The sequence below is a fragment of the Hyaena hyaena genome, unplaced genomic scaffold (genome assembly GCF_003009895.1).
Source record: "Hyaena hyaena isolate Hyena2069 unplaced genomic scaffold, ASM300989v1 scaffold_594, whole genome shotgun sequence".
Classification (NCBI taxonomy): Eukaryota; Metazoa; Chordata; class Mammalia; order Carnivora; family Hyaenidae; genus Hyaena; species Hyaena hyaena.
This window is the reverse complement of record NW_024081227.1, coordinates 1,165,290-1,183,708: the sequence shown is the minus strand read 5'-3', so window position 1 is coordinate 1,183,708 and position 18,419 is coordinate 1,165,290. Positions and strand designations below refer to the sequence as shown.

General features: G+C 34.0%; 1 protein-coding gene across 1 annotated transcript in view; it reads left to right on the top strand.

The window, feature by feature from the left end:
- The window catches only part of BMT2 (base methyltransferase of 25S rRNA 2 homolog), an 89,498-nt gene that overhangs the window by 26,597 nt on the left and 44,482 nt on the right, over nt 1-18,419 (top strand). Inside the window, exon 3 of the mRNA XM_039256916.1 lies at nt 7,189-7,359. Coding sequence (XP_039112847.1) covers nt 7,189-7,359 — 171 coding nt within the window. The remainder of the gene's footprint in view (nt 1-7,188; nt 7,360-18,419) is intronic.

The following is an 18,419-nucleotide window of genomic DNA, read 5'->3' as shown; positions in this document are numbered from 1 at the left end:
TTATTACATTTATTCCTAGGTATTTTATCATCTTGTTGATGTAAATGTGATCTTCCTTCCTGTTATATATTCAGATAGGCTATTGTTTATATATACACATATATATATGGAGGCTTTTGATTTTTGTATTTTTATATCTTACTGTTGATATTGGTTTATGATTGATTCTTTTGGGTTGTCTAGAGAAACTCATCTGTGAGTATACATTTTTCTTTCTCTCCAATTTCTTATTGCTTTTTGGGGTTTGTTTTTTCCTGTTTTTGGCTAATACTTTTTCTCTTATCTGCTACATAGCTATGCCTTATTCATTTAGCGCTGTGTGCATTGTGTCCCCATTATAAACGTTGCTGGCTTTTTGTCTAATATATATGTATAATTTTATTTTTAAGAAGTGTTCACCTATTGCTATTTTAATGAGGGTTTTTTTTGTTTTATTTTTATTTTTTTTCGGAATAGATGTTGAATTTTATTGAATATCCTTTCAGCATCTGTGGAATGTATATGAGTTTCCTCTTTAAATTTATGAATATATATATATGAATATATTAATGCATTTAAATTTCCAGGTGAAAGGGATATTTTGTTTTATTCTGTTATATTTTTATTGTGTTATAATGGGATGTTTTTGTCTGTTTTTCTGTGGCTCTTACTGTGGTTTTCTTCCTGACATAGTACATGTATATGGTAGTTTTTGTGAATATTCCATGTGTACTTGAAAAGAAGTTACACTCTCTTTAGAGATCAAAGTTTGTCATGTAGATAAGATAAACCTTATTATACTCTTTGGAGCTTCTCTAACCTTACCTAATATTCATTCACTTGATTGAGTCATGTATTAAAGTTCTCTGTGGTTAGTTGTGTCTGTTTCTCCATGAATCTCATGGAGTTTCTGCTTTGTGAAGATGGCTACTATGATAAATGGCATGTAAATACTCTTAACTGTTACATCTTTGGAAATTGTGGCCTTTAGCATTATAAAGTTTTCCTTTTGTATTCATTTAATGTTTTTCATTCATTACTGTAACCAGTCTCTTCATCAGTGTTTCTCAGCCATCTCATGGATGAACTTCATCTTCCAGTAAATGCTTTAGAACCAGCTTACAACTCTGATGTTCCCTAAGTTCTTACATACCAAAAGCTGCTTTTCTGTAGTTTTGTTACAAAATGTACAGCTTGGCTGGAAAAAAATCCTTGACTCACTCTTTCTTTCCTTCAGCTTCTGAAAAAAAGTCCCCGTATTTTAGTCTTATTTTGTATCTTCTTTCCATTTTCTACACCCCCCCCCTCCCCTCGAGCCCCTACTTTTCCCTTCACTCTCTACTGAATCATTTGGTAGTTGCAGAAATCACAAGACTCTCATTCCTGAATATTTCAAAGAGTATCATTGCACTTAGTTGAGGCAAATTCTTTAGCTTTCTCTTGATTTCAAGTTTTTATTTAAATTCTAGTTGGTTAACATATAGCGTAATATTAGTTTCAGTAGTAGAATTTACTGATTGATCACTTACATCACAGTGCTCATCACAACTGTCCTGCTTAGTGCCTATAACCCATTTAACCCATTCCCCGGCTCCCCTCCCCTTCAGCCCACAGTTCTCTGTAGTTAAGTGAAACAAGCCAGTCAGAGAAAGACAAATACCATATGATTTGACTAATGTGAAATCTCTCTCTCTTTTTTGTCTTTTATGATACAGACATCTTATAAAGGTTTATAGACTCTCAAATTGGGTTTGTCTGGTTATTTCTTTCTCATTTGATTTAAGTGAAGCATATTAGCAAGAATATTACTTAGGAGATACTGTGTCCTTCTCAGTGTATTACATCAGGAGATACATTATAACTGTTATGAGCTGGGGTTTTTTTTTTCCCCTTTCAAGTAGATTTATTTTTTGGTGCAGTTTTAGGTTCACAGCAGTATTGAGCAGAAAGTACAGTTCACATAAACACCCTGCCCACACACATGCACAGTCTCCTGCCTATCAACATCCACCCAGAATGGTACATGATAATTGTAGTTGATGAACTTCTTTGACACATCATTATCATCCAAAGTCCATAGTTTACATTAGGATTCGTTTTTGGTAGGAGCGCCTGGGTGGCTTAGTCGGTTAAGCGTCCGACTTTCGCTTAGGTCATGATCTCCCAGTTTGTGGGTTCGAGCCCCACGTCAGGCTCTGTGCTGACTGCCAGCTCAGAGCCTGGGGCCTATTTCAGAGTCTGTGTCTCCCTCTCTCTCTGACCCTCCCCTGTTCACGCTGTCTCTCTCTCTCTCTCCTAGAAATAAATAAAAATATTAAAAAAAAAAAAAAGGATTCGTTTTTGGTGTTATGTATTCTATGGGTTTTGACAAATGTATAATGATAAATATTCACCATTATAGTAGCATGCAGATAGTTTCATTGCCCTAAAAATCCTCTGCTTTACCTGCACATCCCTTCTTACACTGTCCATGGACTTTTTTACTCTTTCCATAGTTTTGCCTTTTCTAGAATGTCATAGAGTTGGAATCATAGTATATAACCTTTTTAGATTGATATCTTTCACTTAATAGGCATTTACCACAATTTTTTTCTTTATCATCTGCTGAAGAACATCTTAATTGCTTCCAAGTTTTGGCAGTTATGAATAAAACTGCTTGTAAGCATCCATATGCAGGTTTTGTGTGGAAGTGAGTTTTCATTTTTTTTTTTCATTTTTCACCAAGGAGTGTGATTGCTGGATTGTATGGTAAAAATATGGTTAGTTGTATAAGAAACTGGCAAATTGTCTCCAAAGTGATTTTATCATTTTGTATTCCCATCAGCAATGAATGAAAGTTCTTGTTGCCCCACATGTTCACCAGCAGTTGGTGGTGTTGATGTTCAGGATTTTGGCCATATTATTAGTGTGTGGTAGTGTCGAGTTGCTATTTTAATTTGCATTTCCCTCATGATACATAACCTGGAGCTTATTTCATAAGCTTATTTGCTGTCTGTATATCTTCTTTGGTGAGTTATCTATTTAGTTCTTTTGCCCGTTTTTAAATTGGGTTGTTTATTTTCCTGTTATTAAGTCTTTAGAATTCTTTGTATATTTCAGATAACAGTTAATTTCATCAGATATGTCTTTTGCAAATAGTTCTCCCAGTCTGTGTCTTGTCTTCTCATTCTCTTCTCATTCTCTCTCATTCTCTTTTGCAGAGCAGTTTTTTATTTTAAGTCCAGCTACTCAATTCTTTCTTTGATGAATCTTGACTTTGGTGTTATATCCAAAATGTCATTGCCAAGCCCAAGGTCACCTAGCTTTTCTCCTAGGACGTTTGTAAAACTCTCTTAGCGCTTTATAGTTTTGTGTTTTACATTTATATCTATGATCCATTTTGACTTAATTATTGTGAAAGGTGTAATGTCTGTTTAGGTTCATACTCTATTGTATTGCCATTGCTCTCTTACTGAAAATCAGTTGAGTATATCTGTGTGGGTCTATTGGTGGACTCTTTTGTTCCATGTATCTAGTTGCCTATTCCATCACCAATACCACACTGTTCTGATCACTATATAAAGTAAGCCAGATAGTGGTCAGTCCTCCAATTTTGTTCTTCAGTACTGTGTTAGCTATTCTGGGTCTTTTGCTTCTCCATATAAACTTTAGAATTAGTTTGTTGGGGCGCCTGGATGGCTCAGTCGGTTAAGCGTCTGGCTTCAGCTCAGGTCATGATCTCACGGTTCGTGGGTTCGAGCCTTGCATCGGGCACTGTGCTGACAACCTGGAGCCTGCTTCAGATTCTGGTCTCCTTCTCTCTCTGACCCTCCCCTGCTCACGCTGTCTCTCTCTCTCAGAAATAAACATTAAAAAAAAAAAGAATTAGTTTGTTGGTCTCCACAAAATTATTTGCCTTAATTTTGATTGGAATTGTATTGACTCTGTGGATCAAAATGGGAAGAACTGACATTATGACAGTGTTGCATCTTCCTATCCATTTTCATAGAATATCTCTCCATTATTCATTCCTTTTTGTTCTCAGCTTTTTTATTTCAAATTTGAAATGTTCTTTCATATCTACAGTTGCTTAATTATATATAATTAATATTGAAATGTTACACAGTTCTTTTTTATGGCTGTTTTTGATTCTGTGTTTTTGAGAATTTTCATCTACTGGTTTTACTTATTTTTTCCCTTCTAATAGAACTTTGTTTGGTTTCTGTGTTCATTGAGCATTTATCTCGTGGGTTTTTATATTATGTTGGAGTGACTGTCAGGGTTTGGGTGGCTTACTTTATTCTTTAATTCTGAAGAACTTTGATTACTACAAATACAAAAGTAAAGTTCCTTTAATATATATTTTCCTCTTTTGGTCTGACTTAACATTTTTTAATACATAGTTTAGACTATAACACCTCAGTAGGCTCCTTATCCTCAATTGCTTAATTTTTTCCTTTTATCACCAAGCCTTCAGAGATACCTCCATTTTTTCAAAGTACATCCTTTCTCCCCCAGAAGCAATATCTTTTCAAGGCTCTCCTTTTTGGTGACATTTACTTTTTATATATGTTCTTATTTATGTGTCCTTTTAACTATCCAGTGGCTAATGCTGTGTTTCACAATATCCCAAATCTTATTTATTATTAAGATTCCCCCGCTAAGAGTTGGACCCCTCTCTTGGGTGGTATGAATTAGCTACTTCTAAAACACCACCATATCTTACCCTCTTTTATAGAATCCTCATTTGACTCTGTACTTTGGGAGCTCCAAAGCCAATTCAGTTGGCCTCTGATTTTTATTTTCCCAATTACATGTAGAATGAAGTGCCATTCTGGCTCCTAACGATGCCTGTACCATAGGCATGAACTGTATGGGCTTTAATTTGTCTCCTGAATGATCTTTATATTCTATGGAAGGCTTATAGGAAGATTGGAATTTAGATGGCTGCTATTCTATGAATAAAACCTTGAATTCTAGCTCTTTAAGTATTTTGCTGCCAATTTTCTAGATAACTATGTTGTTGAACCATATAAAATTGCAGTTTTTGTAATTCAAGAATTCTTAAATATCCAGAATTGTATATGGTGCTACCTAAAAGAAAGGTAGGCAAGTGCTTTATTCTAGTGTTTTATGCCTTAGTGCAATGTTATATTGTAGAAGCATTAATTTTAGTATTGATTCCAAAGTTATAAAGGCTACATTTTTTATCAGCTCTACTGAGGTTTAATTTGTATACAATAAAAGGCACCATTTTAGTGTACAATTCAGTGGATATAGACAGTTGTTTACACTTCTATAACCACCACCATTGTCAAGATACAGAATATTTCCATCACTCTAAAAAGCTCCACTGTACACTTTCGCAATTAGCCCCACCCCAGGAAATCACTAAACTGATGTCATTAGATTAGATTTCTAAATACCACATCTTTAAATTGCCCTTGGAGTCTTGCGGGATCTGAGGCTTGCTTATCACTCCAGTGTCACCTAGCTACCTTTCCCCACTATATTTGTGTTGGCCTCAGGGCCTTTTTACTTGTAAGTCCATCCATCCGTTTTCTTCTTGGCACTTTACATTTCACATATCTTGGATGGATGTCCATCTCTGCAGGATCTTGCTGTTTTTATCTTCTGTGCTTTGCTCATGCTATTCTGCCAGGAAAGCACTCTCCCAAACTAGCATTCTTCCTTGGTTATTCTTACTCATATTTCTAAAGTGAGCATATATTACTAACTCTAGATTGGGTTATCAGTTGTATATCATCTTTATCCACTGTATTTCCTTTATTATTGTGTAATTGTTTGTCTTTTTCACTAGTTTGAGCTTCTTGAGGGCAGCAATCCCTTCTCCAATTTGTTTTCTCATCACAGATGTGCCAGGCACATGGGGCTCTATATTCTTAATACTTAATAAATATTTAATTTATGATAAATGGGTTTCAACTCCTATCTATAAGAACTAAAACTAAATCTACATAGGAAAATTAAAGAAGTCTTTTTTTTTTAAGAAGTCTTAATAGTAGTTACTAAGAAAAAGTGAAATTGAACTAATAGCATATAAGTATGAGGAGAGATGACATTGCTCCCTTAGATCATAGTTCTACTTGCAGAAACCAGTCTTAAATTAATGCTTCAATTTTTCTCTTGCCATATGTTTCTGGAAATTCACCAAGCAGTGTCTATAGAGAAAAATAGTTTAGCTTTGTTCAAAGTATGAGCTATATGTACTAATAATGTGTTGTAAGAATCTAAAAAAAAAAATTGTTTAGATTCCCTTCTCCTTCAAGTAGCTTTGGTAATTATATCCTTTCTTGTTTTCACACGTAAGCTATCACATTGTAAGCTCAAGGGCCAGCGCTGGGTCTCCTTAGCCTTTCTTTACCTTAAGATTCCTGGCTTTAAAAGCTAATAAATATTTGAGTTGATTCTATGGTTTATGTTTGTTTTTCCTATTGTATACCCAGGCATGGTGCCCTACTATATTCACTCTAAAATTATATTAGGTTTGAAGAAAATTGTTTATAAGGTTATGTTAGTCATCAGTTTTGGTTCTGGACAGCAACCTGATGTATTGTAAAATTAAACATCTTTAAAAAAATCTGCATTTTAATACTGTAAGAATTCAAAAAGGAATGGTCTCTTGATGGATAAGAATAATTTCCAGGTGTTACAAAAACCACCTTAATATTCAAACTTTTGTTCTGTAAATGTTTACCTGTATGATACAGTACCATTTTTACCTGAACTAGATTTTTATTCCCTTCTCTCAGAGCAAATAAGAATATTAATGATTCTTAACATGTTGACATCCTTACTTAGGTTTCATAAACCAGGAGGGATCTAAGAAACAACTTTTGGGGTATCTGTCTACTACCAGCAAACCTGGCTCAGAATTAACTGTAACAACTGTTCTTTTTGTATGCTGTCCCTGAATAGCAGACTTATCTAAGAGTTTCTAGAGAAATTTATGTTTTAAGAATACAGTTAAGCAAACATATAGGCACATCTGTACCCCTGAAAACATACTCTTTATTTATAAAATATAATCTGTGAATATGCTGTATTATATGTGCAGTGTTACAAGGGCTCAAACTTTATGTGACATTTTCAGAGTAGGAATTTGTAATTGAAAGTTTCCTGTTTTGATTAATAAAGGGCTAATGTTTTCCCATTTTGTTTTCTATTCCTACCTAGTATTTTACAGTATAACTTCATTTTGCTTTGTAGTGTATGCAGAGAATACTTCCAAAATGGTGGAAAGAGAAAAGCACTTGAAAAGGATGAAAAAAGAGCTATACTCGCCACTAAGACCACTCCAGCCTTAAGTACACATGAGTCTTCTAAACTTGAAGGTCATTTAACCAACCTCAGCTTTACAAACCCTGAATTTATAACTGAGTAAGTAGTTTTTCTATTTCAATTATTAACATCATCCTGGATAACTCTATTAATAATGTAAAGTAGCATAGCGATTCAATAAGTAGTAAGCCATTTGCTTGCTCCCTTGATAATAGATTAGGCTGAAAAATGCAGATTTATAATATTACTAGGTAGAAAACTAGCATAAATTTTAAGGGATATCAGGAAATCTAATGGTTCTATAGCAAATTGTGTTCAGGAAAAATAAGAATAGTTTCTTAAATGTCATAATAATTATGGTAATACAAGAATCAAAATAGCGAAATCCATTTTAAACTGTGTTTAATTTAAAGTGGCTATCTACTAACTGAAAAATCACAATGGAAGATTATTAATGGAGCCAGTTGCCATTATTTTGTTGTTGATGTGAAAATTTGCCTACCGGTAGTATATGTATGCATAGTCATAAATTTTATTTAATAAATACATGAATATTTTTCCAGTTTAACTGAGCTATAATATAACATTGTATAAGCTTAAGGTATATAACGTTGTATAAGCTTAAAGTATATAACATGATTTGATTTATGTAAATATTTTGGAATGATTACAAGTTTGGTTAACATCCACCACCTCACAGTTATAATTTTTTTTCATGTGATGAGAACTTTTAAGATTCATTCTCTTAGCAACTTTGAATTATATAGTACAGTATTGTTAACTATAATCATCGTGTTGGAGACGCCTGGGTGGCTCAGTTGGTTAAGTGTCCGATTTCAGCTCAGGTCATGATCTCATGATTCACGAGTTTGAGCCCCACGTCAGGCTTTGTGCTAACATCTTAGAGCCTGGAGCCTGCTTCTGTGTGTGTGTCTCTCTCCCTGTCCCTCCTCTGCCTGTACTCTATCTCTCTCTCAAAATAAATAAAACATTTAAAAAAAATTTTTTTTTAAATCATCATGTTGTACCTTACATCCCCTTAACTTGTAACTGGAAGTTTGTATCTTTCACTCGGTTTCTCTATCCCACCCCCTGCCGCCATTTCTGACTACCACAATCATGTCTCTGTTTCTGTGGGTTTGGTTTTTCTTAGATTCCACATATAAATCAGATCATAAAAGTATCTGTCTTTCTCTCTCTCACTTATTTCACTTAGCAAAATGGCCTCAAGGTCCATCCATGTTATAACAAATGACAGGATTTCATTCTTTTTTATGGCTTAACAGTATTTCACTATATATGTATGTGTACATATGTGTATGTGTGTGCATATATATATATATATATACATACACAGACACAGGCACACATATACATAAGTATTATAATCCAATTATTAGAATTGTTTATACACTTTACTACCAGAACAGATTTGTAGTATCAAGTAATACTTTATTAATCTCTTGAAAATGCTGAACTTGAATAATTCTAGAAACAATCTTGATAGACACTGAAAGCTAACCATGAAAATAAAATTAAATCAACCTTTTAGCCATTTAAATTTGTAGTAGATATCGAACATAGCATTACCTCTGATTACTTTGATTTTACATAATGTTGAAAATACATAAGCAATTTTATTTAAAATTTAACATACTTTTGATTAGTTCAGCAGGAAAGGATGAGGCATCTTTACTTCTTTTCAAAGGTTACAATAAAGCTTACAAAGCATAGTGACTTACTAAACATCCTGTAACTCAGATGTTGTTATGAACATTCTTGAATATTTTTAAATGATGACATTGTAAAAAATATGTATAGTTATACTGCTATCAAAGATAGGTACATTTGGAACATATCGGTCCTAGAATTTCTGTGTGGTTCTCCTTTTTTATTTATTAAGTAGGCTCCATACCCAACATAGGACTTGACTCGTGACCCTGAGAATCCTCATGACCCTGAGATTAAGAGTTGAATGTTTTACTGCCCAAACTACCCAGGGTCCCCTCTGTATGTTTCTTTTCTATAGTCTCTATTTTACTATTGAGATTATCCTATTTGTTGAGTCATTGTCCTTGTATTTTCCTTGAATTCTTCTAACATCCTTTCTTTTAATTCTTGCAACATTTTTGTAATAGCTAATTTGAAGACTTTGCTCCAACATTTGAGTTCACTCAGAGTCATTTTTCTTTAATGCTGTTTTTCTTGAGTATGAACACACTTTCTTGTTTGTCTTTGTATATCTCATCATTTTTTTTGTTAAAAACACCCAGTATATTTTTGATAATATATTGTGGAAACTCTTGGTTTGGATTTTCCCCCAAGGAGGGGGCAGTGGTAGTGGTGGTTTTTTACTAATTTGCCTGGGCTGAATCCGTGGGACCCGCCTTCCTTGCAGTTTGCATAGTATTTTTATTTTTGTTTTATTTTAGGCTGGTTTCCTAGAGTCTGTCTTCATAGCTTAGTGATCAGTGATAGCACTGGTTATATACTCCAGCGCCTCAAGCCAGTTAGGTCTTCTCTACTGTTTGCCAGTGGATGTGTGTTGATTGGGGAGTGCTGTTAACACTTAGGCAGTTTTCAGGTGTGCCTCACCATTTGTTTTCCATCAGACCCCCTTGGGTCTCCTGTGCATGTTCACTTAGCCTCCAGGGCAGTCAAGACTATGTGGAGACCTTACCTATCACCTCTGTGCCATTCTCATTTCCAGGATTTTTCAGGTTAAATTTCTGACTAGTTCTTCAGTCTGTAGCTCAGCCTAACTGAAACTGCAACCTGTGGCTAGCATAGCTGCTGACTTTCTGTTTTCTACTTTTACTGACAGTGCTCTGTGTGGGTTTTTTACCCTTTGTTCCAAATCAAGTTAGCTCCTTCCAGCAGTGAAGCTGCTGCTTTTCACAACCAGCCTAGTTCTTAAAGAACTTTCATACCAGCTGAGCAAGGGGGGTGGGTGAGAAGAGTGGCTTCAGGCAAGGGCACCACTAGGATTAGTTGGTTCTAGTGAATAAACATTCCCCAACTTGTTTGCCTTCGTTTGAGTCCCAAAATGGCTGTTTTTGATGATTATGTCCAGTTTTATAGCTGTTTCTTGAGGAGTAGATTTGCCAACTCTACCCTGCCAAGTCCAGAAATTCCTGTCTCTGGTTTAGTTTTAAAGGAGAAAAATTAATTTGGTTTTAAGCATTTAAAAGAAAGTATCCAAATATGATTGTTACAGGTCAGGATTTACTTAGTATTGATATTAAACATTGAAATGAGTTAACTAGTATGGCTAGGCTTAGGCTATCTTTATTCTAAAAACTCAGAACTCCATTATATACCATCTGGCCCCAATATGTGTATGTAGACATTACTTCTCTTGCTTCTCCTACTGTTTTTGCAGCCTTTATTCTAGTCATATGGAACTGTTTAAATTCCCCTGGTGGTACATGCTTCGTCTCACTTTCTGGTTGCAAGTACAACATATCCTCTTTCTGATACACTATTGCCCTATTATATTAGGCTATATTTGAAGCATCTCCCCTTCCAGAATGTAAATTGAACTTCCCAGAATTGATACTCTTTGGTATTAATATTAAACCTTCTTTATAAATAACTCTATTAAAGTACTTATTATATTAAAATCCCTATTGAATATTTTTCTGACTACAAATGAAATAAGATCACAGTGTAAAAAAATTTGCATGTAGTGAATGTTATAGATGGAGAAAGACTATTGCTCAGTCCGTTACATTTAGGCACATTTCTTTCCAGTCTTTTAATAGGCATTGTTTTTTACACAATAGAGACCATGTAGTATAAAGAATTTTGCCAACTGCTCTTCCCATGCTATTAAAACACTCACTCTGCATTATGTTTCAGCACAAAAATCTACCACTGTATATGTCTAAATATAAAGTGATTCTGAATACAAAATAATACTCCTTTTTCTCAGCGAGAATTATAGTCTCGTCTCATCTCGTCTCGTCTCGTCTCCTCTCCTCTCTCTTTCTCTCTTTTTTTCTCTCAGACAGGTAGATGAAATAATCAAAAGTCAAATGTTTATTTATTTATAGTTAATATTATATAGGAAGATACACATTCTTTACCATCCGAATCTATTTGGCTTCTGACTTTGGAGAGCAAGTTTAGATAGCAAGGATTATCTTTTTTCCAGTCTCATCTCAAAATATATATTCAAATCATTGTGATTTCTGGTGCAGTTAACAAGGACTCACATTGCAAAAATAACTGGTTTTTGTACTTATATTTCATGAAAACCAAATTTAAAACCAAATGTTTGTTACTGCTAGAGTCACTTTTTAAGTCCTCTGTATCTCAAAACTGACATGTGATACTTTTTAAATCTGTATATAATGTGATTACTGGAAATTTTATCTCAGGTCCCAGTTAACGCCCATTCCTCCTAACGTAGCATGTCCTAACTCTCTCTTATTTTGTACAAAAATACTTGTGTAATTGATACAAAATAAGTACTTACTTTACTGTCTTTTAAAAGTATTTATATTTTTTGAGAACATTGACCAAATAGACCATTTCTGGGCCATAAATCACCTTACATTTTAAAAGGTAGAAGTGTGTTATTTATCAAAGTTTTGGTATTTTCTCAGACTATAGTAGCAGAAAGAGAGCCAGAAAATACCAAAACATTGATAAATAACACACTTCTACTTAGAAATTAGAAAATTTCAAAATAATGAATTAAATGAAAATGCATCTTAGCAATTTTATGGTATGTAGTGAAAGCAGGGCTTGGAGGGAAATTTATAGTATTGAGTACATATATTTTAAAAAAAGATTAAAATCAGTTCTATAAGTTTCTACCTCAGGAAACCAGAAAATCAAGAGCCTAATAGATCCAAAGTAAGCAGAGAAAAAATAATAATAAAAGTTATAGCAGTGAAATTGACAACAGGAAAATGGTTGAGAAAATCTGTGAAACTGAAAGCTGGTTTCTTTGAACATTAGTAAAATTGATAAACCTCAGACCAAGCTAACCAAGAAAAACAAGAAAGAGAAACACAAATTACTAATATTAGAAATGAAAGAACAGCCATCACTACTGATCTCATGGATAGTAAAAGGATAATATTAAGAATACTATGAATAACTTGGGCCCACAGATTTGATACATAGATAAAATGGACCAGTTCCTTGAAAGACACAATCTACCAAATCTCACACAAGGGGAAATAGATAATCAGAATAACTCTGTATGTATTAAAGAAGTTGAATCAATCAATGAAGAGACTTTGAAAACACAAAGCACAGGGCCCAGTTGGTTTCACTGGTGAAACGTACCAAACAGTTAAGGAAGAAACTGATACCAATTCCATTCTGTCCAGAGGATAGAATCATTCATGCTATGAGGGCAGCAGAATGTAGTTTAAGATGCTGAACCAAACTTCCCATTACCCACTCTGAAGTAAAATTGACATGTTCCTAACTGACTGTAAAAACATAATGAAATAATGACTGTGTTATTATCTGTATTGGGGGATAAGTTATGGTTTAGTTAGTTGGCTTGTAATGGAAACAAATCTAAGACAAGAAGGAAATTGGAGAATTCATCTCGTCTGATGATGTTACTTTTTAGTATGATCTTTATAAGAAAACATCTACGAATTAAAATTATAAAACTGTACTTCTGTATATAATTATGAAATCTGTACTAAATTTTTGCCCCCTCCCCCCAGTAAACAACCAACCTACATTGTATGAAGTCATTTTGAGATAGTTTTTCTCCAATAGTCTTTTATTGGTCAAAGTAAAGAAACTGAGAGGGCTCAATAATAGAGACTTTGTAAGAACTCAGATATAATGCCTTCTTTTTGAAGCCTAATATAGTAGAAAAAATCTTGCTTTATATACATTATTCTTTTGTTAGACATTGAGGTTGTTTTCTCACAGTCATTTTATCTCAGAATTGAGCATCTCTTTGTGCTTAAATTTTTATGTTCTGGTGATGAATTCCCAGAAGTGAATTGCTGGGTTAAGAGTATAATTGACTTAAGGCACTTGTACATATTACTGAATGACTTTCCAGAATATTCATACTGAATCCATTACTTGTGGCAGTGTAAGTGCCCGTGTTGCCAAAACTCATGAGCATGGAATATTTTATTTTTTTAAATTCTCAGTAGAGAACGTGATGGAATAAAATGATATCCCATTGTGTTGATATGCATTTCTGACAGGTGCATAAAACACCAGGAAAAGGAAGTTTATAAAATTAAAGAAAGGAAAATCCTATTAAATCAGGAAAATGAAATTCACTCTATGACATTCTAGTATTTGACATGGCAGAAACATGGCACACATGCTGCCATTATACTTTCCAAAATCCATGATAGATGAAGGTAAGTGGATCTTTCCTACAGAGCCTGTACTTGGCCTCAGAATCTTTTTCACACAGCATGTAAAAGTCCATTACCAACTAGTCGGATGAGAGAAGAAACTGCTCTGCCATTTGTGTCCATTACCCTCATTGTACAAAGGACCGCAGTTTAGACTCTGAGTTTCTTAGCAGCCAGGGCTGGCTGTCTGTAGGACCATGTCTTTGCTTCCTTTTTTGAGAATTACTGTTTATGCCATTTGCTCGCTCAATTAAGTCTGAAGTATTTATCAATTTGTATGATCTCTTTTGAGTACTCAGGATCTTGAGATTTGGTTAGTTATTGGAGTAGGGACTCACATGCTTTATGAGTAGAAGGACAGATGAATGGATGGAAGGAAAGGAAGGAAGAAAGGATATATTTAGAACAGTACAATCACGTTTTTATAATTATCTACTTGGGACTTGGTTAACTGGTGGAAAGGGGGAAGAAAAAGGTAGTGTCATTGAGTGAAAGGAAAGACTGTAAAGACTATTAGATGATTGCTACAAAACTAAGAATCTTACTATAGGCCTTATCTCTATTCTGCCTTAGGATGTAAGATACTGGATGTATTCTTAAAAGGTTTTTAACAGAGGGAATGTAATACTAAAGAAGACCTAATTAGATATATCAATACCTGTTTTGGGAGTTCAGTTTATCACAATTAAATAGTGGTTTTGTATACCATTTTAATATTCCTTTTTTTCCCCTTAAGTTTTAGTTAGTTTAGTTTCTACTCAATTTTAGCATTCACTTAATTTATTTTCTTAGGCTTTTTATTTTTAATTTTTTAAAAATGTTTATTTATTTTGAGAAAGAGAGAGGGATGAGAGAGCATCAAAAGCAGGCTCCACACTATGAGCATAGATCCCAACGTGGGGCTCAATCTCACAGACCATGAGATCAAGACCTGAGCCAAAATCAAGAGCTGGATGATTAACCATTGGTGCCACTGAGGTATCCGTGGGATTTTTAATATTGAATGTTATTTTAGTAAGTAAAAGGTTTTATAGTGGTAAAGGAGGAAGTTAAATGTCTTCTAAAAATAATTTCACATAAATTAAAATTTTTAAGTGTTTCAGTTGTGGTTTTCAGTAGTGTTTTGCTTTTAGTTTGTGATGTATTTACATATTAATCAAAGTATATATATAATTACAAATTTGAACCTAAAAGAAAAATTCATTATTTTACTGAAATGTTAATAGAGTAAAATTACGATTATATATATCAGATCTGGAGTTTAGTAATATTATCAAGATATTAAGTCCCACTTAAAGCCATGTATATTATAGTGTTTTAAAGCTGTTTCTACAGAAACCATGTGTATTACCAATTCCAAATTATAAAGCTTTCCTCCGTAGATTTTCTTGGTTTAAAATAATATGTCTTAAAAAAAAATGAATAAGCTGACTGCGATAACCCATGCTTATCAGTTGCTACTTTCTAAAAAGTTAGAAAGATAGTTCCATTCCCAGTTTTAGCACTGGCTCAGAGAATAAACTTGGGAAAATATCTGACAATCCTGAGTCTCCTTCTCTTTATCAAAATAAGACTCTATAATCTTATAGCTGTTTTAAAAAAAAATGGAAGAGCTATGTATAAAAACCCCACAGCTCTGAGCTTTCAAATAATGATCCAAAGTACTAGATGTTAAGAATGAAAGTAGTGAGAATTATATCAGTTCAAAACATAATTTGAATAATAGTTCAATTGATAAATCATCACGAGAGTACCATGATCTATGATTCTGTAACCTGACTGTATGTAAGGGAAAATGATGACTACGAAATGTTTTCTACCAAAAGAAATTCTATTTGTAGAGATTCTTAAAGTAAACGTGCTTCCTTACTTACTAAAACATAAAACATTCAAAACAAATTCTTTGTTAACCTTAGTTTATAAGATTCTTAATAGTTCTGTGTACTGTGAGTTCTCAGCTATTAAACATTTAGCATCTAAAACAAGTTTTTATTTTAGTAATTGGAATTGAATCTAATTTGGTCTAATAAAAATATATAAAGCTAATGAGATTTACATGTGAAATTATAGAAAGATAATTTAGGAATTGGAGTTTTCATTTGTTTTAACTAGCAAATTACTATTTTATAATGAATTACCTAAAACCCTTCCTGAAACAAATATCAATGGATGTTACTCATTTTATGAGAGTGTCAGAGGCATGTCTTATAATGGTAATTTGATGGTTATTAACAATCAACTTCTTCCATGTAACTTCTTCTCATCACTCCAGTGTTATCTTTAAAAAAATAAGTCTTCATGGGGTGCCTGGGTAGTTCAGTAGGCTAAGTGTCTGACTCTTGATTTTGGCTCAGGTCATGATCTCAAGGTTTGTGAGTTCAAGCCCTACATCAGGCTCTGCGCTGACAACATGGAGCCTGCTTAGTATTCTCTCTCTCTCTCTCTCTCTCTCTCTCTCTCTCTCTTTCTCTCAAAATAAGTAAACTTGAAAAAAGTTTTCATCTTCATTCATGTGCTGTGAGAACATGTGCTTTTATCAGTCCATTTACCTGTGCTTTTCTGTTAGCAAGCAATACATTCCCTTTTTCTGCCTGTCTCAAGTGCTGGTCCTGGGGCTCTCCACTTTTCACACTTAGCATATCCTCCCATGAAAGCTTAATTTATTCCCATAGCTTTGGTTAACACATGTATGCCAATGGTACCAAATCTGTATCTCTTGTTTCAGATATCTTACCTGAGCTTCATATATCTAGTTGCATACTAGACATCTCTGTATTTGTGCCACTGAGATATCATGATTGAGCTAATTTTCTCCCCTTTCCTGCTCTCTGAACCACCCAAATCTCTTCTCTTCTAGTATTCACTGTTTCATTAAATGTATCTGTATGCCCAAGCCAGAAATTTATTCTTAACTCCTTACCTTCTCTAACTTCCCACTTCCAGTTAGTCACTAAGTCTTACTCTCAACTCTAAGTTCTCAATATTATGTCAGTCTCTTATCTCTACCTTCATCTCTTAGCAGGGCTATTTTAGTAGTCTACTTTAAGTTTTAATCCAATCGATTCTCCACAGTACAATTTGAGAATTTTTTCTGAAATACGAATCTGATAATACCAACTCTCTTACTTAAAATTTTTCAGTGACTTCCCTTTCCCTTGCCACAAAGTTCAAACTGCTATCATGACATAAAAAAAAAAAATTCTTGATTGACTTTTATCTCCCTCATTTTTCAGTACTTCTTCTTTTTAACTCTACAACTAAATAATATCAATCTCCCTTTTATTGATGTAGAGCTCCAGCTTCTCCTTCTCTGTTGTTATTCCTTCTGCCTAGAACATTGTCTTACAATCCATCATTCATGCCTATCACCTGAATAATTTACTGTTTATTCTTAGTCTTTTTTTCTTAATTTTTTTAAACATTGGTTATTTTTTTTTTTGAGAGACAGATACAGAGCACAAGCGGGAGAGGCAGAGAGAGGGACACGGACACACACACACACACACACACACACACACACACACATAGATTCGAAAGCAGGTTTCAGGCTCTGAGCTGTCAGCACAGAGCCTGACATGGTGCTCAGTCTCACAAACCGTGAGATCATGACCTGAACTGAAGTTGGACACTTAACCTACTGAACCACCCAGGCACCCCTTTATCCTTACAATCTTAAACATTCAGCTTTCTCAGGAAGAACTTCGTTTACTCCTAGACTGACTTGGTATCATCAATAAAGCCACATATTCCTCTAATACAGCAGGTCTGAAAGTATGGTCCATGGGTTCCTAGAAGTCTATGAGGCTCTTTAGGAAGAGCTATGAGTTCAGAGTATTTCCACATTACGATATTTGCCTTTTTTCTTGTGGTCTTTTGTACTGACAGTTCAAAAGTAATAGTAGATGAAATTGCTGACACCTTAGCACAAATCAAGCCCCACATCAGGCTCTGTGCTGAAAAGTACAGGTACAGGTATAGAGCCTGCTTGGGATTTTCTGTGCCACCCACCCTGCTTCCACCCTCTCTCTCTCAAAAATAAATAAATAAACTTAAAAAAAAAGATTGTCATTGATGAAGCAGTAAAAGTTATAAATTTTATTAAACAACTCCTGGGCATTCATAGCAATTGACTCTTTAACATGCCGTGTGATGAGAAGTAAACCAAAAGTGCTTCTGCTGGATACTAAAATAAATGATGTCATGATGATTATCCAGGTATTTTGTATCTAGCCAAACATTAGAAATTTGTTTAAAAAAAAAAAAGAAATAAAAAGGAAAACTACTCTTCTCACTCATTTTTTTAGAAACTAGATTGTTTTTTAAAGTAGATATGATTTTATTGTTGCTATCTTTATGAATAATTTTAAAACTTCTGAGCTGTAATTTCTAATCAGGTTAATATCAATAAATACAACACACATAAACAATGGTTCTTTGGGGTCTTCAGTCATTTTTAAGAGTGCAGAGGGGTTCTAAGACTAAAAGTTTGAAAACCCCTACTCTAACACATTGTATTTCCCTGATTCAGTTCATGGTTTGGCTTTCCTCTTAGACCAGACTCTAAACTCTGTCGACACTGCTTTATGGATAACTCAGCACCTAGCATAGTGTCAATGCATATTAGGCCCCCAGTAAGTATTCCATTAAATTAATGAATTCAGCAAACATGTGTTGATTATTATTATCTTGCATATTGTTGAAAATGTGAGTCTAAACATAAGAAAGGAGTTCAGAAATCAGAAAATAGATGTAAAAGTCTAATCTGCAATTAAAAAAATTAAAAAATTAAAAAAAATAAAAATC